Source organism: Sebastes fasciatus, chromosome 12 (assembly GCF_043250625.1).
Source record: "Sebastes fasciatus isolate fSebFas1 chromosome 12, fSebFas1.pri, whole genome shotgun sequence".
NCBI lineage: Eukaryota > Metazoa > Chordata > Actinopteri > Perciformes > Sebastidae > Sebastes > Sebastes fasciatus.
This window is the reverse complement of record NC_133806.1, coordinates 15,006,388-15,032,413: the sequence shown is the minus strand read 5'-3', so window position 1 is coordinate 15,032,413 and position 26,026 is coordinate 15,006,388. Positions and strand designations below refer to the sequence as shown.

At 38.3% G+C, this 26,026-nt stretch overlaps 2 protein-coding genes across 11 annotated transcripts; both read right to left on the bottom strand.

The window, feature by feature from the left end:
• Positions 1–2,571: 2,571 nt before the first annotated feature.
• On the bottom strand, positions 2,572–16,263 carry u2af2a (U2 small nuclear RNA auxiliary factor 2a). 10 transcript variants are annotated; one of them, XM_074653415.1, is made up of 13 exons: positions 15,631–16,260; positions 15,187–15,216; positions 13,619–13,760; positions 10,620–10,655; positions 10,205–10,311; positions 9,842–9,993; positions 8,912–9,028; positions 8,669–8,825; positions 8,465–8,544; positions 7,872–7,994; positions 7,643–7,729; positions 5,779–6,027; positions 2,572–4,653 (listed from the first exon to the last, which is right to left on the bottom strand). In XM_074653415.1, exons 1-13 carry the CDS (start codon positions 15,677–15,679, stop codon positions 4,519–4,521), a joined length of 1,464 nt encoding a protein of 487 aa, XP_074509516.1. In that variant the 5' UTR covers positions 15,680–16,260; the 3' UTR covers positions 2,572–4,518. The 10 variants fall into 10 exon arrangements, with proteins under 10 accessions (XP_074509516.1, XP_074509517.1, XP_074509519.1 ...); XM_074653416.1 differs by having other exon boundaries at positions 8,687–8,825; XM_074653411.1 differs by lacking the exon at positions 2,572–4,653 and adding an exon at positions 5,514–5,723 and having other exon boundaries at positions 5,755–6,027; positions 15,631–16,262.
• A 3,255-nt stretch (positions 16,264–19,518) lies between these two features.
• ccdc106a (coiled-coil domain containing 106a) lies at positions 19,519–25,259 on the bottom strand. The gene is made up of 8 exons (XM_074653410.1): positions 25,136–25,259; positions 24,285–24,354; positions 24,097–24,195; positions 22,972–23,193; positions 22,774–22,830; positions 22,335–22,607; positions 21,465–21,632; positions 19,519–21,358 (listed from the first exon to the last, which is right to left on the bottom strand). The coding sequence occupies exons 2-8, from the start codon at positions 24,352–24,354 to the stop codon at positions 21,042–21,044; spliced, it is 1,206 nt and encodes a 401-aa protein (XP_074509511.1). The 5' UTR covers positions 25,136–25,259; the 3' UTR covers positions 19,519–21,041.
• Positions 25,260–26,026: the final 767 nt, after the last annotated feature.

Genomic DNA, 26,026 nt, shown 5'->3' with positions numbered 1-26,026 from the left:
AAAGTTCATCAATGAATGTATATTCTAAGTGCTTGTTAACTGTCAGGCATCATAATATCTGTTTGATTCCACGTTTTAACTCTGCCAGATCTAATGTTAGCTCAACATTGAGGCTAAGTTATTAATATTATGAAGTAGGCTCCATGCTGTCTGCTGCTCCATGTCTGGATAAACCTCTTGTCATTTTTATTTCTCAATGATGCACACAAATGCTGGCAAAGTATGATGTGTACAGCAGCAAAGGGGATAGTGCAAAAAACAAGATGCATCAGCTAACAGTAAAAAAAAAAAAGCTTGTGAGCTGAGAGGAGCTGAAAATATTGATATTTTTAAATGGAAACTAAAAATCCATCTATTTAGTCTGGCTTTTATGTAGTGTTTTATAATTTTATGGTTTTATTGTTTCTACTTATTTTATTTATTATCATCATTATAGTGTTTACTTTACTATATTTTGTTTATCAACATTTTATTGTTGCTCATTATCTCTTTTATTCTATTTCATAAAAATCTCATTATTTTAATACAATCTGCTTATTTTGTGTAGTTTTTTTTATTTTTTTATTGTTATTTTATTTATCTTTTATTATTTTAAATACCAATTTTGTATTGCTTTCTTATACAATGAACTTTTATATTGGTTGTTTTGGTGTGCATTAGTCTCTAAATCCATTTTTAACATTCTACATTTTTGTCAATCGTCTGTACAGCACTTTGAATTGCATTTGACTTGTTTGAAAGGTGCTATATAAATAAAGCTTGATTGATTGATTGATTGATTGTGCTTATTTGCATCTTGGTCATGCCAGTGTTGTTAACATGAATTCCTCTGGACTATATTGGTTGGAGAGGAGTTTGTGAAAGCTTAAGTAACATTAATAATACATATTTAAATGTCTCATTGTCAGTTCAGTTTGATATTGAAGGTTAAATAATGGTTTCCTTTTACTTTCTGCGAGGATGTCAGCTCATTATATTGAGAGGGGTAGGTTGAAATTACAGGCTTTGTAGTATTATTGTCTAAATAGATTTTAGGTTAATGAGTTGGTTGCTAACCATCAACATTCCTTTTTCTCTTGCTGACAGCCAACGTCCCTGAACAATAATCAGCTGTATTGGTCCTATTGTTGGAAGAGCTGTAACCTCTTTATGGTAGTAAGTATTATGTAGAAGCATAATATTTTCACTGTAAAATTTCCATTCCCCTACACTTTATAACAGTGAAGTTATTGAATATTTTTTCCAATATAAATTCACCAAAGTTATACAAAATAAGTGTTGTGGTGCAACCGTCATGAGGAGGCTAGTGATGCGTAAAGTTTTTTCGACATGCTATGCTATAACTTTTTTTTCAACATACTATACTATGACATTTTACTGAAATACTATACTGACTTTTTTTTTGTTCATACTAGTTTGCCTTTTTTTTCGACAGACTATAGTATGACTTTTTAATGACTTTTTTCCCGACATACAATACTTTGACTTTTTATAATTTTTTCAACGTACTATACTATAAATTTTTTTCGGAATAGAATACTTTGACTTATTAACTTTTGGACATACTACACCATGACTTTTTTTTTTTCAAGTTTTTGACATACTATAATATGATTTTTTTTCATGATATTTTTTGACATGCTATACAATGACTTTTTCATGAAATTTTTCGAAATACTAAACTGACTTTTTAATTTTTTCGACATACTATAGAATGACTTTTTTTGGACATACAATAATCTGACTTTTTAAATATTTTTTTGGACATATGTACTATGAATTTTTTCGACATACTATAATATGTCTAATTATTATATTTTCAACATGCTATACTATGACTTTTTTTCGACATACAATAATCTGACTTTTTATTAATTTTTGGACCTACTACACCATGACTTTTTTTTTTAGTTTTTGATATATGAATTTTTTTCATGATATTTTCCAGCATGCTATACTATGACTTTTTTTCATGAAATTTTTCGACATATATAAAATAGAAAAAATAACTTCAACTGGAATTTAAAATCGAATTTTGCTGCTCTCTGGCACAAAAGAGGAACAGCAGTTATTTCATGATGGTTACGGCTGTCAGTTGTGCCAACACATTAGACTTAAAAATAAAACATACTTAAAAATGTTAAAATAACATTATACTATAACTTTTTTGAAAAAATAAAGTGATATCATAGTATGTCAAAAAAAAGTAAGTCGAAGAAAAGTCAAAATATTGTATGTAAAAAAATATATAAAAAGTCATAGTATATGTTTAAAATATAAAAAGTCATAGTTTAGTATGTTGAAAAAAATAATAGTCCTAGTATTGTATGTTAAAAAAGTACCTTTTTGTTACTGTGGTGTACCTCCATCGTTTGGACATTATCATTAACTACAGGACTTGATAAATTAAGCTATCAACTGAATGAAACTACGTGGACATGGCTCCAGTCAGCTGCATCTACATAATTGACTGTGAATGTCATCACTCGCTGGTTGAATTAAAGTGTGCTGCAGCCGGGTGGGTGGATCTGGGCGCGCATAAGAGAGGACGCATAAAGAAGAAAGACATCATGTAAATTCAGTTTTTAATTCAACATTTGAAAACAAGTTGGACAAATGAAAGACTGTTTTGCTTTTTAGAAACTAAATGTGGTTTTAGGTTTTTAAATCATCTAAGAAATCACATTTTTTTTCCAGTGAGAAAAAAGAAAAATTAAATGACAGTGACACTGAGAAAGCAGATTTCAGAAAGTAAGGAGTAACATCTCATAAGTGTTATCACTGACACAATCTCTCTTCAGCGCTGTTTTAAGCAACCCAAATGAAAGCATAGCCTCAGGCCCGTACAGTGTGAACATGTGGTCCTCAGAGAATCAAGGGCAGAAGATGAGGGAGATGAGAGAAAAGCAGACTTTGTCTGAGTACATACCGACTGTTTTTAATTTCCAAACTACCTCACGAAAATGTGAAATGATTTTGTTCGTTGAAATTTAGCTAGGTGTATGATAGCACGTCTTCGTTTGCAGACTTTCATTTATTAGTACATCTCCAGAGAGCCCAAATGTCTAAAACAAGCCATTACAGTATTAGTTTTAATTATTTAGTGAGGACAAGCCACGCCGACCAATTTATCTAGTTTGTCTCTTAAATAAATCAAGCTGGAAGTTGACAGAACAGAGAAATTGTGTGGTTTTGGTTTCACTCTGCAGTACAACATGAGTCGTGGGTATTAGTGAAGTGTTTATTTGGTCTTGTCAAAGAGGTGAGACGTTGCACAAAAAAACCCGGGTCCTACAAATCGGCTGGGGAAATGGAAAAAAAAACTAGAACTAGTAATGCAAGGCTAAAGGACAAGATGGTGACATCTATTAACAAACAGACATAATTTATAGAGGTGCAAGCCAAATTTATTTCCTTAACGAATTGACATGTAATAACATTAAGGCTTTTTGGTAAGGAAGAGATAAATCCCCTATTAAAACACCAATCTTTTTGCCTCTCCCCATCTTCCTTTGTTTATTTACTCTTGAATTAAATTAGGACCTAACTGCTGAGATGAAACAACCTCACCTGTTAAAAGCTGTGCACAAAAGATGGACGTGAAAAAGTTACAGAAAAAAAAAAGAAACTCAAACTGGCATAATTGAAAATGTTCTTTCCTGCAGCTCGTGTTATTCTGCGGCCTGAATATAAGGTGATACTACAGCTCAAATCAGTGAAGCTACACACAGTATTGGAACAATTACAGTTGACATTCAGATAGAGTCCAATTAGACAACATATTCTCTTACAATCGTCCTGAGGGGGGCAGCAGTCTGATAAAAAATGAAGGAACATGAAGAAATGAAAAAACAAAGAAAAAAAAAATTCAAAATGAGGAGTCTCCTCTCGCCTTTCTAAAGATGGTGGCCAAACGAAAGTGGATGTTACAGCTACTGTATATATAGATTAGATGGTCAGACAAAAATGCCCTCATCTTCCTCTCCATCTCCCCCACGTCTCCCTCTCACAAATAAACACTCCTGTTTTCTCCATCAGAACAGTCCAGTTAGTTCCCTGCAACTCCTTCCTAATGTACTTAAAACAGGCTGTCTCCATTTAAATACAAACCTTAAAGTGTGGCACCCCCCTCCCACCCAAAACGACATCCCTTTCTCACAAAGTATAAAAATTGTTGACCCCGCCCTGAACCTATTATTACACACATTTCTCAAAAAACTTTGCCTCCCCCACCCACCCAGCTACACCCTCCCCACCCAAACCTAGCCCCCTCTGTTATGGCCTGAATATAAACCCTCCCCATTCTTCTCCTTTTCCAATTCCAAATATCTATTTTAACTACTGGACATTTCAGGTAGATCTCAAATGATTAATTGGATGTGCCCAAAGCCATTTGTCAAATGATTAATACTCTCAGATCTACCTGAAATGTTGCTCTGCCAAATCAATCAGGGGGCTGATTTGGAAATGGGCGATACGTGTTCCCTCCCTCCCTCCCCTCACATCTTCATGCCTCCTCTACCAGAAGTCCCGGCGGTGATAAGCGTCTGGATCGCAGTATTTGGTCACCACCACCCTGTTGGCAAACTTCCTTCCTGTCAGCCCTTGCATGGCCTTCTGGGAGTCAAAAACGGACATGAACTCCACGAAGATCTACAAAAAAAAAAAGAGTGAACGAAATTACAATCTCGATTGAGGGTATAACATGACATCATTTTTCATGAATCTAACTCACGAGAAATCAAATACAACAAGGGGTGTCACGATTTCAATTCTAAATCAAAAATCAATCAAAATGAGCTTTCGATTTCGACCACTGAAGTCAAAAGCAGGATCGGCGATTCTCCCAGTATTTTTTTTTCTCTCCACCCTCGCCTAGTTGCATGCGTCCGAAGAAAAAAAAAAAAAAAACACACAGCGTATCCTACCGGCAGTCCGCAGCTAAAGACAACACAGTGTATCTTACCGGTAGTCCGCAGCTAAAGACAACACAGCGTATCTTACCGGTAGTCCGCAGCTAAAGACAACACAGCGTATCTTACCAGTAGCCTGAAGCTGCACTTTGAGACACCATGGCCATTGCCAGAGTCTGAGATGACAGAGAAACAACAGAACTGGAAAATCCTCCTGCTACCCTGAGGTCACCAGTGTGGCAACACTTTGCCTTGCCCGTGAGTTATGTAAACAACGAACGTGTCGTTGACAGAAAAACTACAGTTTGTAGGCTGCAGAAGATTTAGAGACTGCAGCAACCAAATAAAACAGCGCTCATCAAACTGTTCGGTGATGTCAGTTGCGGTTGTGCTATCTCCGCTTAAATCGATTGGGTGTCTGCATCACTTTGTACGGTAAAGCATGTGGGTGCCGACAGGGACTTTGTGGTGCATTCAGGTGTACCTCGAACTCTGAGAAACTCAAGCTGTAAAGTACCCTCCTGCCATCTAGTGGATCTTCTTTTTGTTGTTTGACAGTTTGTTCCCAATTGACTGGTGAAATATGTTATTCTTATTACATATTAAATTAATTATTTAAATTTGACCATATGGCCTTAGTGTGGTACATTCCAAAGAAAATATCCCGCTTGATACCATGTAGCCTCTCTTTTTAAAGAACAATTTTAAAATGTAAATGACAGTTGTGAGGGCATAAAACCAAATGATCTGTTGATCTTTACGAATCAAAACTCCAGTCTCACAACGGCGAATGGAAAATTGAATCGTGACCTTAAAATTGAAAGCCAAATTGAATCGCGACACCCCTAAACACAACATTTCCTACCTTGCCGGTGCCAGGAACCTCCAGGCCGTCCACAGGTCGAGGTATCTCAATGCTCTTAACCTGGCCGTACTTGCTGCACTCGTCCCTGACGTCCTCCACAATCTCCTCATATTCTTCATCATCCAGCAGCTCCTCTGGGGCCACCATGTTCATCAGACAGAGCACCTCAGTGGGCAGGCCACCCATTTGAGTCACTGAGCTGTTCATACCCGGCACCTGCAGCGTCACTGGGGTCTGATTTATACTTGTCTGCAAGGACAGACAGAACGGTTACAACAGGGTCAATGGCGTGCTTTACATAACAACAGGCTCTGAGTATTATGACTAGCTGCAAGAGATCTACAATGTCATTCAATATAAACCTAACTGAGAAACAGGTGTGAAAATAAGATATGTCATATTTATCATCTTCATATAATGAAGACTCCTGCCACAGTATTTATTCACATAAACTACAAAACACTTTCTCACTTAACCTTTAGACAGTTTACAGATTTAAGTTAACCAACTATTCAAACGGCTTTTAATATCTGATTTTGTATCCAGCTTCATGCTGCTTTGATTATTTGACTAATTTGAAATTTACTGATGTTATACTTTCTTGCTGGTTCAGAATATGGATATAGTACACCATATCTCTCTGCATATGAAAATACACACATGAGTATTTTCACTAGCATTAATCTTAGACACAGTACAGGACAAATGACAGTGAAAGTGCCTCATCACATTTTTAGGTTGCTTTCTGTGATATCATAATACACATCATTTATCATGAATGTTAGAGAAAGTGGCTGCACTGTAGTCGCCTACAGTAAAGCTAATGGCTACAAGTTTAAAAGTCAGGAACTGCAGGTTGAAATTCATTATGCAACACACTGAGTTTCATAGTATTCAATAGCTGATGCGTATGCAAAATATGTTCTCGGACTGCTTTGCAAACATAAATTACTGAACAGGAAGAGTTTACATGTGGGGCATTCCGTCAGAAATCACTTTCTGACTTCACCCCTTTCGATTTGAACAAATTTTCCTACATGTAAACATACGTTAGTATGTTGAAAAGTGGCTTGATTCATATTTATTGGACCCCCACTCCACCTAAAGACACATATCTTCAAAAATAAACATATCAGTAGAGTTCTCCGATTATCAGAAAGCTTATAAACCAGGTTATCCACTTTCAAATAAATAAATATTCAAATGAGGTAACTTTTTGTCCTTAAACCTTAATTTGAAAAGAAAATAACTCAGATTTTTCTACATTTCTTAATATGTTATAGGATAGACTATTTACATCTTGTGAAGTTTTCATGTTGTGCCCACTATCGGTTGAGCAACGGCAGACTTTTGAGTAATAAGGTGGGTTGGTCAGTCTAACACATGAATCCTTAATGTTGCCTATGATATTCTGTTGAAAAATCATGCACCAATAAAGATTTAAGGAACAAAAAAATGCCTAAATTGCATATTTATTTATTTAGGACCAAAAGTATTGAAATTGTGGATAACTTTGTTTGTATCTGTATCTTTAGGTGAGGTGATCGACCAATATGGGTCAACTTCGAGGGCCCCCCTCTATTGAATGGTTGGTCATTCTGGTTAATCAAGCCACATTCTAACACACTCTCACATTAGGTTTACATGTAGTAAAATAATGTGTTCAAACCGAAAAGGGTGAGGTCAGAAAGTAATTGATTTCTGACGGAGCACCCTCTGTGCACTTGTTAGCAGTGTGAGAGTGTCAGATACATCTGTACAGTAGATTTAAACAGCAATGTGTCTTTTTCCATTTTAGCCACTCTAAGAGAGAATCCAGCCGCCCACCACCCTGCTGTCATCTGTCCAGCCTTTGGACACTCACCAGAGTGGCGTTCTTGGATCCCACGCTGGCCCTCTGCACCAGGAGCTTCTTGTCTCCCAGCTGCATGCCGTTCAGCCCAGCAATAGCCTGTAACGATATCAAGGGTTTAAGTTATACTTAACAACTATGAACATTTAAAATGACGATGTGGTATTTGAACAGTGTTCATTAAAAATTGTCTGACCATCAAAATACATTTTAACAGCTTTTTTTCCGTAGCATTGGTTACCTGGTCATTAAGGTTGACGTCAACATATTCACAAAAGGCATATCCTTTAGATAGGCCTGTAGCGCTGTCCTTCACCAGGTTGAAGGCCTTCAGAGGGCCAAATGACGTCAAAAGCTCCTTCACCTGAGACACGAAAGAGTGGAGGAAGAGTTAAAACATTTCCACTGATTCCACACGTTCCCATCACGTGAACAAAACAGCTCAACGTTTAGTATTGCTATTAATAGCACTGCTATACCACTGCAAGCATAAAAGCACATCATCATCTTCTTCTCTTATCATTTCTCCATCAATGTTTTATCTGTCACTTTGTTTTCATGTTTCAATAACAGTGAAAATAAAAAAACAACTATTATTTCATGTGTTGATAAAGCAGGGCATGATTCACAAGATAATCCTGGGCACTTCATTTCCTGACCAAAGTATGATATGGTGGACTTTTCTACTAATATAGTCTACCAAAACTAATAACTATGGTTAGGGTAGTTAATACTGTTTTTGGAATGGAATATAAATGTGTTGTGCAGTACAAGTGTGGTACATTAGCTGGAGCCCAGTTTGGAGGCAAAGCCTTTTCGTGCAGAAATACTGACCTGGTCATCGTTCAGGTAGTTGGGCAAGCCGCCAATGAAGAGCTTGTGAGCAGAGTCCGGCACCACTGTGGAGACCACACCTGCAGGAGACCCGAAGACAACAGTAAGATACATAAAACAGAAAATCACAGAGAGCAAACCTCCTGTGATGTATGTATTACTGCTTACTCATGAATTATGCCACAAGTACTTAGGGTTAAAAACCATTAATTGGCTGTGTACCAGGCACATAGACACTGGGGTTCTCGCTCATGCCGGGCAGAGGCTGGTAATCGTGGGGACGACGAATCTTGAGACTCTGGCCTTGAAAGATGATGCCATCAAAGGCCATTGCCTGTGTAGTTTCGTCCACTGAACGGAACTACACAGAAACAAAATTAGAGGTGGTTAAATTGCTAGATACACCCAGGCAGAAAAAATTACATGTTTATGGGAATATTATCTCACCTCAAGGAAGGCAAAATTCTTATCCTGGTTGATCTGTACCGCAAGGACAGGGTTTCCAGGGGCCTGAGTAAGACCACCCAAACGCATCTGGGCATTGAAGAAGTCCATCATGGACTCCTACACAGAAGAGAGAGCGAGAGGGGGAATTAAGGAACCAGGTTATTTCAAGTCGTGGTAAATTAGGGCTGTTAAAGTTAACGCAAATTTGTTTTAACGCCACTAATTTCTTTAATGCAATTAATCTTTCGGAGGTTGTTTCGGGCTCAGTTTTAAAGCTGGAGTGAAGATACTGGTATCATATTGAACTAGAAAAACCGAAGGAATCCATTGGTACCAACCATACCATAGCTCGCCACGAAGGAGGTTGAATAACACTCCAAACTTGCAATACATTTTGGCAAGGAAAAATGGTCATGGCCATTTTAAAAGGGGTCCCTTGACCTCTGACCTCAAAATATGCCAGACCCACGAGTTTCCCCTTAACAGACATGCCCACTTTATGATAATCACATGCAGTTTGGGGCAAGTCATAGTCAAGTCAGCACACTGACAGCTGTTGTTGCCTGTTGGGCTTGAGTTTGAATGTTATGATTTGAGCATATTTTTATGCTAAATGCAGTACCTGTTGGTTTCTGGATAATATTTATCATTGTTTTGTAAATTGATTTCCAAAAATAAATTTATATATATATATATATATATATATATTTAGCATAAAGCAAGCATTTGTCCACTCCCATGTTGATAAGCGTATCAAATACTTGACAAATCTCCCTTTAAGGTACATTTTAAACAGATAAAAATTGTGCAATTAAATATTTTAATCGATTGACAGCCCTAGTAAAAATACAAGGATGAAATGGTCACATTAAGAAATCTAACAGGCTTATAATCTTCGACTTAAAAGCCAAATGCCGTCCTTTTCCTCACCTCTGTGATGCCAAAGGGTATGTTGCCCACGTAGAGCCGACGGGCCTGCCGGGTCATCTGACTGCCCACTACAGGTACCGGGGTGGGAGTAACAGCCAGGCCATCTGGAGTCATGGTCGGTAGGAGGGCTGTGGCTGGGATCTGGCCTGCAGCTAGAGAACAAAGACAGGAAACATTCAACAACCTAATTTTATTTTTTACTCCAACCATACCATAAGCTTGATGTACATATTACTGATGTGCAGCAGTAAGGTAAGGTTGCAATAACTACTGTAATGTGGGTAACAAAACATTTGTTCAACTCTGAAACTAGAAAGCCTATTAAAAACCCATCAAATACAAAAAGAAAACTCGGATGGTTACCTTGCATGGCTTTGTACTGCATGGGAGTGATGTGTTCGAATCCAGGTGGAGGGACATCCCAGTACTTCTTCACCTTGTTCTTCTTCTTCTCACGGTGTGGAGAACGGCTGTTGGAGGAATAGAAGGTGAAATAAAAGTAGAACAATCAACATGCAACAGATATCTCTCATTAAAGTACTACATCAGATGATGTCATGTCTTCAAAAAATATACAAAAACATCTAGTAACTTTTGGGGGGGGATTGCATCAATCAAAACTTTGTACACATGAATCATGATGGTGGAGACCCAGAAAACCCCATCCAGGCAGATATTTACACAATGAGTCAATACTACAAAGAATCAGAGGCAGGTCATTAAATTGCAGTTGTTGCAATAATGCACAAACTGGCTTTGTGTTAGTTTGCTGTATTACCTTCCAGCATTGTCCTGGGGGTAAGTGGTTGGTGAGCTGAAATGACATTGGAAGGGTTTCATATTTCTCTCAAATCAATCATGACATTCACCAACATTTCCACTACACAAAATTAGAACCTGCATATCTATGACCATCACCAGGTACAAAAAGCTGCCACGAGCCTTTGCCAATCTGTGTATTTCTAAAAGCGCAAAATCCTTTGAGGTTCAGATGACAAACCGGAGCATTCAGTGAGCCTCACAGCTGACATGCATTATCATTTGTGAGCAACTAATGATGCAACGAAAGCAGAAATTATATCCTTAAAAATACACAGCAGCAGCAAAGGGGAGGGGTCAAATTTTGCATCTGCTGCTCACACCGAGTGAACACCAGTAGCTTGTTTTAAATTAGCACAGAGGCCAGGAGCAACTGTCAGGCCAAAGGTCACATTGACGGCCAACAAGAAGTAGAGCATTGACAAGCTTTTCAAAAGTCCACATTAGAAAGCATTAGGGTTGGGCGATCTGACGATATATATATATATATATATATACACCGTGTGTTGGTAGAAATGTGTCCACCGGTAGAGATTTGGCATTACCGTTCCGACCGCGGTAGCCATTCTCGTGCAATTGCGTGACCTTGCAATATCGCAAACCCAGCTGCCTTGCAAGCAGGGTTGGAAATTAGCACCAATCACCAGCCAAATGCTGGTAATATATATGTAAGTGGCTGCTAGATTTACTTCACTCACCAACCCAAAAAATAATGGTGATTTAGTGAGGGGCTGGTAAGATTTGGAATCCACCAGCCACAGTAGCAGGTTGACGAAAAAGTTAATTTTCAACCCTACTTGCAAGGTAACGTGATTTGGGCAGACATGGAGGAGAGTGAAGTTGTAAACAGAGCAGGAAGAGACATCCCAACCAACCCAAAATCAAGGCCTTAGGAAGGAGGCTGGGACACAGGAGAACATGGGTCTTGGGGTATGGGGTATAACACATGCACAGTGTAACTGAAGCCGCGGCTGTGCGTTGCGATTGGCTCAATTTTGGCGAGGGCAGACCAGATTTTAGTTGTACCCCAAAGGTATGACACATTGATGACGCGTGACCCAGCCTCCTTCAATAGGCCTTGCCCAAGATGAGGAAGAACTCTGGTTACATGATTACCAGACATTTGCACACTGTAGTTTATTTTGTTTTGTCTGCTATTTGAAATGAAAGATGAGCAAATCCTGCAGGAGAAGTCAAGTCTTTTTTTCTTTTGGTATACTCTAAAATACAAAATTGTGTGATTTTTATATTGCACTGACTGAAGTCAGGCTGCTATTTATTTGCACATATTAACCTTAAAACATGTAACACTTGGAATTATTGTTCTCAGAAACCTTAAAGCTTACATTTTGAATTTTTTTAGTTTTACTGTTTAGAGTCTTGATTTTAACTCAAGTGTCTCATGTGAAGCAGTTGTTTTGTTTGTATGGAATTTTCAAATAAAAGAAAATAACAAATGTGATGAAGTATGGTATTGTTATTTTAAACCATTTAATTGAATTTACAGAACAATTACAGTATTGTGATATATACCGTTACTGTGATATAAAATTACAGATACCATGACAGAAGATTTTGCCATTTCGCCCACCCCTTGAAAGAATGCATTCAAGCAGTCACTCAGGAGATGTATCGCTTCAAACTATTAAAAATCTTCCTTATACAAACTCATTAACTTATCTATTAGACTAATACCAGATTTACTGAAAAGCATATTTTCAAAAGATATCACTCAACACTTGTAATTATCTGCAAAAAAGATGTGGTGTTATGTGTCCAAAAGCAGGCATGTTTCCCTGACAACAGACAGGATTGTCACATTGGTAGGTGCTCATCACCGGTTTTGGCAGTGTTCTGGGAAGAACTTACACCCGTATGAAAATGTTCCCACACAGCCACAGACCTAAACAGAGTCTATCAAACAAAGGCTCATCATAAGACAATCACACACGTACTGTGTGGCTGCATGTGTCAAAGACATCTGATATAATCTGACACCAGAGTGAATATGCAAATAATCCAAAATTACAAAGCAACTCTTCTCACAGGAGTTCTATTAATACCAGTCTGTGTGATTTATGATTCTGGGATGGATTTGAAATTCTTCATAAAACCATTTATAACTTGATATTCTGTGTTAAATCATCGTGAATATTGAAGAGGTTGCAGCAGCTGTTGCTTTGTGGATTCAAGAGATGGTCCCATAAGCTTGAGGCAGAATTACTACAATGTCATTAGCACCTGTGACAAAGGGCTTAGGGACAGAGAACATAAAAATAACAGCATCCAAAATAGACTGCATGAAAGTCAATATGTTGGTGAAATAATAAGAATATTTCGCAAGCGTAAGCGCAGTCAATTTTTAGTGGAGGCCGAAAAGCTCATCTAAAGTCAGTCTAAATAAATTGCTGTGATCTACAGCTACACTTTACAATCACAACTTGCTGCAGACACCCGTCAAGCTTTGTGAATTTGCTCTGTTGCCCAGAATGGTATCTGCCAATGTTACCGAGACGAGATCAACCCCCAAAATTATTAATGGGCGACGGGGGCGGGCTTGGAAGGACAGGCGTTTGTTTGCATTTGCGGCCTCCTACAATACAGTAGGCGACTGGTTAGATGCCAAGACCAAGTCGAGGGTGTGGAGAACACATGCTGGTGCGGCAATAATGCATGTAGGTGCGCACACTCAGAGAGATGCCGAACTCCAAAAAGAGTGTGCATGCTCATGTACATCTGTACAACTCACTGTGAAACAGCCGTGGAACCAAAAAATAGCTTATTTAAAGAATATGGTCAAAACCATTCTTAGCAGTGGCATATGCTTGACTGAAAGACTTGATTTTTACCTAGTGGTAATTATATGAACTGCAAGGCCAGTAGGGAGGAATATATGATGAGGTGACCTTAGTTTTCACAGCTTTTTGGCCCAGGTGTGGTTGTATAAAAGATACTCACCTGCGTCTGTGTCTGCGCTCCTTACTGTCCCCACGGCGGTCCCTGCTGCGTCTATCCCTGTCTCTGCTCCTCCTTTTCCTCTCTCTGGAACGGCTGCGGGAGGAAGACCGACGGTGGTGGCGGTTCTCTTTGTCCCTTTCAGCTGCAGGAATAGAGTGCTTATTAACTTACAGAACATACTAATAATTATCATAGTATACATGTCAAAGACTTGATCACGGATGGAAATTAATAAGGCAATGAGCAACCCCGCTGAATATGAATTTGTCCAACTTAGTTCATATGGTGATACTAAAGTTGGTATATGGTAGGAATCAGGGTCTGAAATTAACCTTTTTCCTCACCTGCCACTGTGGCAGGTCACTGAACATTTCTACCGGCCACTCAATTTTTTTGTATGCCACCTCTGAAATATAGGTAGAACGCTTTAAAATTGTAAATACTGAGTCAGTTGTACCAGACCGTAGAATTTGGGAATATATCATGGAACCTTAATCCATGACTATATTTAATTTAGGCTTTAGAGCTGCTTTTTAAAAATAATATTTCTTAATATAAGGAAAACCTGTCTGCCATGGTGGCAGGTGACCTGAAATTTTCACCTGCCACAGTCAACATTTACCCTGTTATTTGGCAGGTGCTAATTTCACTCCCTGGTAGGAATTTTATAACAAGAACACCACTTTCATGGTTGTGATATGATAAATAGTTACCAATCAATGCAATGCATCCATTCTGTTTGAAATAGAAATGTAAAAAAAGATATATGTAGTTTGAACTTTTGGTTTTCCAATTGTCACTATGTGGCCAGCTCATAGACTAACTAGCTAGGGAGCAGTGTATTGAGTTTAAATGTAAATCTGGGTTAAAGAGAGCTTAAAGTGGGATAAGGGTAACTAAGATAAGATAAGATAGAACTTTATTAATCCTGAAGGAAAATCTTGTGCCAAAGATTGCTCAAAAATACAACAAAATTACAACAAGTTCAAGTGTATAAAATAAAAAAGTACTATTTCTAGCACCAGTGCCTAATAGAATAACAATTAAGTAAGATGCATTTAGTAAAATGAGTGAATAAGATAAGATAAGTAAAATAAAAAAGGTAAAGTAAGCTAACAATCAGAAAATTAAGTAATATTGCACATGTTGGACATTAATATTGCACACAATGAACAGTGCTATTGCACATGAGAATGTAAAAAGTAGTAACTAGTTGGGTATGGTTGGTGGCGTTACTGGCTGGGTGTTTGAAAGGAAATAATTGGTAAATAGCACTGGAAATGTTCACTGAAAAGCTGCAAAGAATTAATGCTAACACAGTCATTCAGTCAGCTGGTGCAGGCAGACCATGATATAGACTGCCTCCTACCTTAAAGAAACAAGTTACCATTATGTAGCTAAGCCAGCTATCGATTTACAGATACTACAGAAGCCTAACGTTATATGTAATTAGCCAGACATGATTGTGTGCAGAGCAAACAGAAACATAAGTAATATTGCACATGTTAGACATTAATATTGCACACAATGAACAGTGATATTGCAAATGAGAATGTAAAAAATGGTACCTAGTTGGGTATGGTTGTTGGCGTTACCAGCTGGGTGTTTAGAAAGGAAATTATAGGTAAATAGCACTGGAAATGTTCACTGGACTCAACAGCTGCAAAGAATTAAAGCTAACCCAGTCATTCAGTCAGCTGGTGCAGGCAGACCATGATATAGACTGCCCCCTACCTTAAAGAAACAAGTTACCATTATGTAGATCGGCCAGCTATCGATTTACAGATACTACAGAAGCCTAACGTTATGAGACATCATCCAGACAGGATTAAAGTAAAACTACATCACATCTGAAAAGGTTAAAGAGCGTGTGTGCCAATGATTTAGCTCACCATGCTCCAGCAAATAGACACATCCATGTTGAGCTAAAAAAATGATGGCGGCTATTTACAAATCAACCGTGTTAACTAGCCATTTGTTTTCACTTTAATGTGCACTACTGGTTCATTTACCTTGTTTGTTTTCAGAGAGCTGTCTCTCGAATTCGTCGAAGTCCGACATCTAAAGGCTGCTGAGCGTTCACAGACTGCGTTGTTGTTCAGGTGGCGGTGGTAGCTAGCTCACAGCTAGCTCAGAGCTAGCAGCAAAGTGAACAACACTTTAAAACAAGAAGCTTCAACGATGTAGCTCAGAGTTAGCTTCAATTAGCAGCCTACTTTAACAACAGGACCACCTTACAGATCAACCAGCACACACATCAAGCAGTGCGGTTGTATATTCACAAGGTAACAGAGAGAATCATTGAGAAAGAAAACGTGGGTTAGCTAATGCTAATGCTAACGTTAGCTTAGCTTGTAGCAACGTCCAGATAAAGGCCTGCTGCTAGCTGGTTAGCTTGTTAGCTAGCTAGCACCAAAGACGAATGAATGAGACTGTTTTCTAAGGCAGATCTAAATCCCAGGCGGTAGCTGGTCCACACGGCGCCGTTTGTTTGACCGTATGAGTCAAATGTAAAGGGTTTTAAATGTCGGAAGGCTTCTGGAAACAAGACAGCTTTCTGTTTCTGTATGCCCGCTTTTTCTCTCCCGTCGCCCAGCTACCACCGTGACACCGGAAGTTGATGAATCGCTGGTTTCCGGTGAATGAATGCGCCTCAGAGCATCATCTTACTCTTTATCCTTCAGGGTCACTCTCACACTGAAGTTTCACCTTTTGGCCTTATTCTTTTCACAGCTAAGTTAAGTTTCATTATCGTTTGCTAAAGCTATATTGTTTATATATTGTATTATTGTATATGCTAAAGCTATATTGTATATATATACTTATATATAAGTATATATATTGTTTATATATATAAGTATATATATATATAAATATATATATATAAGTATATATATATACTTATATATATATATATAAGTTAAGTTTCATTATCGTTTGCTAAAGCTGTATTGTATATATATACTTATATATACTTATATATAAGTATATATATTGTTTATATATATATACTTATATATAAGTATATATATATATATAAGTATATATATATACTTATATATATATATATAAGTTAAGTTTCATTATCGTTTGCTAAAGCTATATTGTTTATATATTGTATTATTGTATATGCTAAAGCTATATTGTATATATATACTTATATATAAGTATATATATTGTTTATATATATATATATATATATATATACTTATATATAAGTATATATATATACTTATATATATATATAAGTTAAGTTTCATTATCGTTTGCTAAAGCTGTATTGTTTAATAATAATAATAATAATTTGTATTTGTAGAGCACTTTTCGAAGGCCCAAAGCACATAGTGCTTTTCAAGGAAATTCACATCATATACAACAGAATACAACAGCAATGTCAAGTCTGTTCTGCTATATGGCTCAGAGAGTTGGCGAGTGATCAAAAGTGATATGAGGAGAGTGGAAGTTTTTCACAATGGATGCCTCCGACGAATATGCCAGATCTTTTGGCCAAACAAAATCTCCAACCACCAACTGTACAAAAAAAACGGTAGCCGTAGCATCATCAAGGAAATTACACACAGACGTCTGAGATGGCTAGGCCATGTGCTGAGAATGGAGCAGGACCGGATCCCGAGAGTCGCCTTAAGATGGACACCACCAGGCAAAAGAAAACCCGGGAGGCCCAAATCCACCTGGCGCAGAACTGTGACACAGGAGCTGGACAAGATGAACCTGTCATGGGGAGAGGCCCAACATGCTGCCAAGGACCGAATACAATGGAGAGAGCTCATTGAAGCCTTATGTCCCATAGGGGATGAAGAGGAATGATGACAACAGAATACAATGAAACATAAATAATTAAATAAAAAACAATAGAATGGGAAAATAAAGAAACAAGCATATACATATTCATACAATTACATACACACATATATACACATCAGCACACAAGCATACAAAAGACTATAATTCAGCTGATTGGAAAAGCCATTCTATAAAAGTGGGTTTTAAGATGGGATTTAAAAGTCTTGAGAGAGTCTGCTGAACTAAATGCTCAGTGGAAGACTGTTCCAGAGTCGGAGAGCCAGTACTGCAAAAGCTCAATCACTTTTTGTTTTTAACCTGGTCTTTGGAACAGTTAAAAGACCCAGACTTGCAGACCTGTGTACTGTGTGAGGAGCTCAGTTATATATACTCCGGTGCCAGGTCATTCAGAGCTTTATATGTGATTAAAAGCACTTTAAAATTAATTCTAAAAGAGACTGGGAGCCAATGAAGTGAAGCCAGAATTGGTGTGATGTGAGAGCATCGTTTGGTTTTGGTCAGTTGTCTAGCTGCAGAGTTCTGAACTATTTGGAGCTGCTCTGTTGCTCGATTGTTCAAAATGGGATCAGTGTTATATTTTGCAGGACATCAACTTCAAGTCTTTCAAGTCAAGGCAAAGTCAAGACAGGCAAGTTTCAAACCCCTAACTTTGGATTTGGAAGTCTTGAACAAATCTTATTTTTTATGTAAAAAAAAATTATTATTGTTTGTCAGATTTATTGAAATTCAAAAAGGTTAATGCAAGCTGGGTTTATCAAATTGACAAAAGATATACACAAACTATTTATGTCATAAAGATCATATTCAGTGTTTTCCCCCCAAGGATAGAATTCTGACTACATTGTTTTAACTGGAGGAACTGGAAATTACTAAATAAAGTGCTCAAAGGAAAGTCACATATCCTTTTAGCTGAAAGACCATTTACTGCATAATGTAGTTGCCAAGTTTCTGATGCTTAAAAGAGAAAAAAAAAATCCTTTTAGCACATAATCTTATGTTTATGTAATGGCTGAAAGAGCGCCCCCATCTGCCACACTTCCCCATAGACAGGTTGAAACATACTACAAAAATTGGTTGCACTTTACTCCCCAATCATACACATTTTTTCAGCAAGTGGTGATGTTAGTTTTTACAGATTAATAAATCTACATTTTTGGAAGAAATCAAATGCCTTATTGACATTAATAACACACCATACTATACATTTGGTGAATGATAGGCATTGTTTCAGTGAGATACACATTTCACTCAACATACATAAATATGAGACATACAAATGAGACAAACAGATTATTGTTTTTTAAAACACTGTACTCTGGTATGATTTTTGCAAAGTTTGCTTAGCAGTAGCACTGCACTGTTTGCTTTTTAGCCACACAAACAATCAGACAGTGAAAATGGCATAACTTCCACAAATTGGAGTACCTATCTGTTTGCTATTAAGAAAAAAAACGTTTAGGAAATGTAAGCCAAGAGTCACTGTATACCACTGTTACCTAATCTGTTTTAATATAAGAGATATTATAATTTCATTGTACCGGTATGAACACCACACATTATTGTACAATATAATCAACATGTCTGCCGCTTTAAAACCTCTATAAACTACGGACCATCAAGGAGCTCTTTTCACATGCATTTGTAGTGGGAAGCTAGTTGCTTTTGCTGATTCAGTAACTCACACTGTGAAATTGTTTGTGTGATTAATGCCCACAGTTTTTCATACAGAACCAGAAGTTACACAAAGTTACAAATAGCTAGTATAGTAAATGCTCTGTACCGTTTTACAAAAGGTAATATTCTCACAAAGCATTACAGCAAGAGCCTCAATACCATAGAAAGTGACACTTACTGCATTTTAGTGCAGATCATTTACAAAAGGGTTGGTACAACCCTTAGTGGAACAACAGAGTAATGCAGCAGTATTATTGTTAAAACTGGGCCTAAGACCAACCGGTGTTATTATTATGAGTCAAATACAATATCACCAACATATTAGTGTCTGATTTTTAAATAAAAACAAGTGAATCTTGTTGCCAGAAGTTTGTTACTGTCAAAAATGCATCAACACCACATAATGTTGGACTAGTCTTTACTGTATTCAGTTCATGTTCGCATCTGTGTCCCTCTCTTTAAGAGTTCTCCCCTCCTTCACACCAGAAGAAATGGAAAGGAAAAGAGACAAAATGAGTGGCTGTCCAGGGAGTAAAATTGGCCCAAAACCTGCGCGAGGAAATCACAAAAATTGCATTAAGGCAAGTGAAAATGGTTGAGGATACAATGACAATGCCAAAAATAATATAACAAAGACACACAGAGCAATATAAACAAAATGAAATGATGATGATGATGACCTCTTAATTCTACAAAATCTATGGAGTGCAGCATAATTTTAACATATAAAGCTACCATATTTTTAGAATTGTGCACACAGATAAAGTGATAAAAAATTGTTATGCTTAAAAATCATTTAGACCATCAGGAAGTGAAATGATGTTGACAATCAGTTAATGAACTACTGGCCACAAGCTGATCCAGATGTTCAGGAAAGAAAAGGTCTGTGTGTCTCTACAAAAGTTGAGGCTGAAACATGAATGAGCTAAGTTGGTCTCACTCATTTCAGTACTGAAGACAAGCAATCCCAATAATAATAATAATAATAATAATAATAATAATAATAATAGATTAAACTTATAAAGCGCTTTTTTAAAGATCTCAAAGACGCTTTACACATTCGGGGGGAAAACGGTGTGAGACAAACAGGAGACGAACGACAAAAACAGGCGACATACACAGGCACACTTTCATACATACACACGGACAAGTGGGGAGGGGGGGGGCTACAAGTAAGCAGAGGAGAAAAGATGGGTCTTGAGGCGGGACTGGAATATGGTGAGGGAATCGGAGTCTCTGATGAGTTTTGGGAGGGAGTTCCACAGCTTGGGAGCTGCCCTGGAGAATGCTCTGTCCCCAAAGCTGCGGAGGTTGGACTTGGGGGTGGAAAGTAGACCAGCTGAGGTGGATCTGAGGGACTGTTGAGGTTGGTAGGGGGAGAGGAGGTCAGAGAGATAGGGGGGGGCAAGTTGGTGGAGGGCTTTGTAGGTGAGGGTCAGGATTTTGTACGAGATCCGGTGGGAGACGGGGAGTCAGTGAAGGTCTTTCAGGACTGGGGTGATGTGATGCCATGATTTGGTGTGGGTGAGGAGTCGGGCAGCTGCATTCTGAACCAGTTGGAGTTTATTGATGGAGGTGTTGCTGATGCCATAGAGGAGAGAGTTTCAATAATCAAGGCGGGAGGAGATAAGTAATTACTGTTACTGTAATATTATTATTATTAAAGAAACTCATCATATTGATAATAAAAGTGAGATGTGAAAAGTTTATTTGTCTGAAAAGCAAAGGATCTCAGTCGCAGTTTCCATGGCCATATCCGGGACGCTGAGATAGCAAAATAATTGCTCATACCTCTAGATATCTCTTTGCTCGGAGGTGAGCTGGCCTGCTGCAGCAGAACCTAACTGCCTTTTCTCTCCACACTTAACCACCACTTCACTGTTTGACAGAGAGACAGACGTCCCATTCCTCTGTCTTTCTCCCCTCAGTGTCTAAACCTGTAGGAGATGGGCAGGAGCAGGTTATTCTTCTTCAGAGCCTGCACCCTGCTAAGTGTCTCCTCATCCAGGACAGTGTAGCAGCGCCGGGCATAGTCCAGCAGCTTCTCCTTGGATGGGTCAAACTCGCCCACCTCTGCCACTTTCTCTGGGGCCACTAGTAGCAGCTCAGCAATGGGTGTGGTGGAAGCCACTGTGTTGCGGTCCACACCGTGGATATTGAAGGCTTTAGACATGTTTTTCAGACGCTGGTATGTAAGCAGGATCTTCTTGTAGCGAAACAGCACTCCAGCAGCATCTTTCACTGAAGAACAAGAATGTACAAGAGAGTTAGTTACAGCAGTCCTATGTCAATCTATGTTTAAGTAATGAAACTGAGTTTTGTTGCAGGATTTTCCTCCTTCCCTTACCTCTTTGCCGCTCTCTCGGGACTCGGAAGATCCGCCTTCTCTTAAATTGGTGTCCGTTGCTGTTGATGGTATGTTGCATTACATCTTCCCCTGATATCATTTCCTCTTCTTCAAGGTAGCCTTCCTGTTCCAAGTACTCATCAGATTCTCCCAAGAGTGAAAGTGAATCTGATGAGAGCATAAAAATAATCCTCAGCAATACCCACAAGATAAAAGTCACAGTTAACATTTTTCCCAACCAAGTATTAGATCAATTAAAGGGATAGTTTGGGTGTTCTGAAGTGGGGTTGTATGAGGTACTTATCCATAGTAGACGTATTACCTACAGTAGATGACGGTCGGCACGCCCCTAGCATTGAGAAACAAACAGGAATAGCAATACAGTGCTGTGGACAGGGATGGCAGAAAAACGGATTTTAGCCACCTAAAAGAAAGGCTCACCTAAAAAAATGGATATGCGACTGAGTGTCTACATGGTTTTTGTCATCTGAGCCTGTTGGCTTTTGAGAGAGAATAGATACGTTTCACTTTCAGTTTATTTCCTCGTCGTAAAGGAGAAGGAAAGGGCTGTCTGACGGCAAGATGAAGTGGTGAAAATATTCTAGATATAGCGTACACTTAAACGGGTATTGATTTATTTTAGGTGAGCCTTTCTTTTAGATGGCTAAAATAAGTTTTTTCTGCTGGCCCCATCCACCGCACTGTATTGCTTTTCTCCGGTGTCGGTACTCCTATCTGTTTCTCCAAGCTGGGGGCACACCAACCCTAATCTACTCTAAGTAATATAATGACTATGGAGAAGTACCTCATACAACCCCACTTCAAAACACCCGAACTATCACATTAAGGTGATGGGAAGCTTTGTATTACCTGGACCCATGTGGCTCTGTCCCCTAGATTCATTGATGGATGACCTTGTAGCACTGTTGCTGTTGCCGCTGGCTGTGGTATTGGGACTACTATGGCTATGGTTTTGCAAGAGGGCCTGGGATTGTGTGGAGTTGAACAAAGCATTTATAGAGGCAAGCTGATTGGTTAGTGGACTGGAGACATGGTTTTTGGAAGGCACCATGGTTGGAGGGCCAGGCCTTCGTTGGATGAACTGACGTGAGGGCAAATGCTGAGACTCTGTCTTCGGTTGCTCTATGAAGAGAGGAAAGCAGTAATAATTGAGAATCTGAAATCTAAGATGGAATACACATATGTAAATCATAGTAACCACAGTAAACCATGAACATGCTACACTTATGCACAACTATATCAAACCATTATGAATGTAGCAGTTAAGTGCATAAATCTTTGTTTTTACCAACGGGACGATCTTCTTCTCTTCTTACCCTCCAGTCGAATCGTCTGGATTCATAACCTACAGAGAGACAAATACCAAGAGGGAAGAATTTGTTTTCCATCAGTAAAGACTTGCCTTTCAAAATTTCTGTTTCTAATCAACTTGTACTCATATTCTTGTTGGACAGGTTATCATGTCACACCTGTCCCCTGTCCTCACCGTTACTGTACTGGCTCTGACTCGGCTCCTGTCCCTGGCTCTTTGTGGAAAAGATGAAGCGGTCCAGCTGGCAACGGAGGAAGTCCCTCTCCTCTTCCAAGTCCTCAATTCTTTTCTGCAGCCAAGAGTTTTTCTCCAGAGAGATCTGTAGCTGGGTCCGCAGGTTGGTGATCACCATGTATGAGTTGTTTATTTGAGACGGGCCAGCAGATGGGGGCGACTCTGAGGAGGACAGAGAGGATTGTTTGGGGAAATCACCAATGATTGTGTACCAGGAAACTTTGTGTTAAAGGGACTGTTTGTAACTTCTTACACGTATAAATCACCCGGGTCGGTGTCCCATGCACGCTCGCATATGCGCACTCGCATGTGTGGCTACGCTGTTCAGACAAGACTCCAACACAAACTACACGGAAGCACCAAAACCACAAAGTTATATCTAGTGAAGCCCGTCTGTAAACAGTGTTGGCTGCGGTCGGAGGACGCGGGGGAGACCGTAGCTTTGGTCTCCAGGGCCGGAGTCTCTGCTGTACTCTGCTCCTCTGCTCCTCTGCCTGCCTGCCTTCACTCAGCTCGCTCCACCTCACGTGCATGCGCGCACACTACACACTGCAGGAGACTTCATAGCTCTGAGAATATCTAGTGAATGTACAGTGGACGTTTGTGCAGAAATAAATGCTGCAGCTCCTCCAGACCAACAGAGGTTTCCCGTGTCTTGTGAAGTGACGTTGCTCCGCAGTGAGAAACGTTATCGTCTCCGGTGTCAGTGCCGGTGTCTTCCCTGTTCCCTCCGGCTGTGGTCGGAAGGCTAAAGCAGAAAAGCCAACACTAGGATCAGCAGTGATTCATAGAGACCTTCGTCTGGTCAGCTAACATTACTGCCAAGCAGGTGAAATATAGAGTGATATTGTGATTTTAGCTGACGTGTGTCGCCTCACTGTTTTGAGCGATGCTCGTTCATGTCTATTTAGAGCGAGCAAAAGCGCGAGCCCGACGCTGACTTTCATTGACTTAACGCCCACAGGTGTCACTGTTAACAAGCATTTCTGATTCTTACAAACAGTCCCTTTAAGAATAAGATTATTGTATGAATAAAATAATGCATTTTATAGTACTGATTCTGACCATCAAAGTTCTGATCACTCTGGTTGAAAAATCCTTGCTGCACAAAGTTGCTCTCTTCGTAGGGGATGGTAATTTCATAGGCATCCTCATTTTTGAGAGCTGAACAGGAGGAGGGAACATGCACACAGTATTAATTAAAATGCCTGACCGAAAAGGTTGCAAATATTTGTAGTTTTATCAACCCTTACTCTGCAGGTGGAGTGAGCCTGCGTGGCTCTTGGATGTGGAAGCAGCATCACTCCTGTTTCCGTCCTCCATCTCATACACACCAGACAAGAAGAATGGTTGATTAGTTTGTGTGTTAAAAAACAAATATTACTGCTGAAGAACTCACTGGGATATTTCACATAGATAGAAATAGAATAGAAAGCTTTATTGTCATTGTATTAAATACAACAAGATTCACAGTTTGCCACTTCTGGTAGGTGCTTTAAAACAAATACTTGACAAGACTAAACGAGGCAGATTAAACATATAACAGGTAAAAACACACACAGTTATAAAGCAAATAAAACAGGTAATGTAGATGTAATAAATAAATATAAACAGAAGTGTTACACTAGAGGTATAAAATATAAAAATAGATGTAATGTAAACAGAGGTAATTGCACTTGTAAAATAGGTTAATTAATGACATTAATGCACAGTAGAAATTGCATCATTACATATATATAGTGCTTATGATCACATTATTTACAGCTCAACTACAAGCTTTCATGATGTGTAGCAAACATAAGCTCATTTAATTATAAACCTCATCATGCATGTATAAAACTGAAACAGTACAACTGGATGTGTTGCACAAATACTAGTTTCATGTAGTCATGTAATGTGCATGTACAGTGTGGCAGCTGGTTAACATCAGAGTTAGCTCCGCACTGAGTTAGCCTGCTCTTAACGTTAGCAAGAATTCATTCAGCTGCGAATATAAAATTACAATCTGCACCTTTTCTGTAACAATTTAGTGTTTAATTCAGTCACTCAGACATTTACTACAGTCTCCATGCTACCGGTATATTGTGCAGAAATTGGTACATACCACTTTGTGTTTGTAATAACTGAATCGTGCACATGTAATAAGACGTTATTACTCTGTCATATCTCCATTCACCAGCTGCTCTGCTAGCTAACAAGCTAACAATAACAATTATCGGCCCTTTAACACTCTACCACGTCACTTCCGGATGTAATGACCGTCTTAAAAAATAAAATTAATAATAATAATAATAATTAAACATACCGTTTAAATAATAAATGACGGAAAGTGAATAAAATAAGTAATAAATCAATTAATAAATAATTGCCGTATTTAATGTGATGTGTATTTTAAAATATGTCTATATATATATATACATATATATATATACATATGTATGTATATGTGATATATATGTATGTATATATATATATGTATATATATATATATACATATATATTATTTATAGACATTTTAAAATACACATGTGATATATGCGATTTAATGCGATGTGTATTTTAAAATATGTCTATAATATATATATGTATATATGTATATATATGAATACTGCAAGTATTTACTTATTCATTTATTACTTATTTTTATTACTTATATTTATTTATTACTTATATTTTATTTCTGAAAATTTAACTTTACATTATATGTATATATATATATATATATATATATATATATATATATATACACACACAAAATATTATTTTATTATAATTGCAGAATAAAATATTATTTTGTGTTGAGTAAAGTTAAATTTTCAGGAGCCATTTCCTTATCTACTTGATAAATAACTACTAACTAAATTATGTGACAAAAGGACAAAATGTACTCCAACGTATCTATTGTCTGTGTCAACACACAGCAGGACAGGTAGACAGTTAGAGCAGGTAAAGGGGTAGACAGTTAGAGCAGGTGGACAGGTAGAGCAGGTAGACA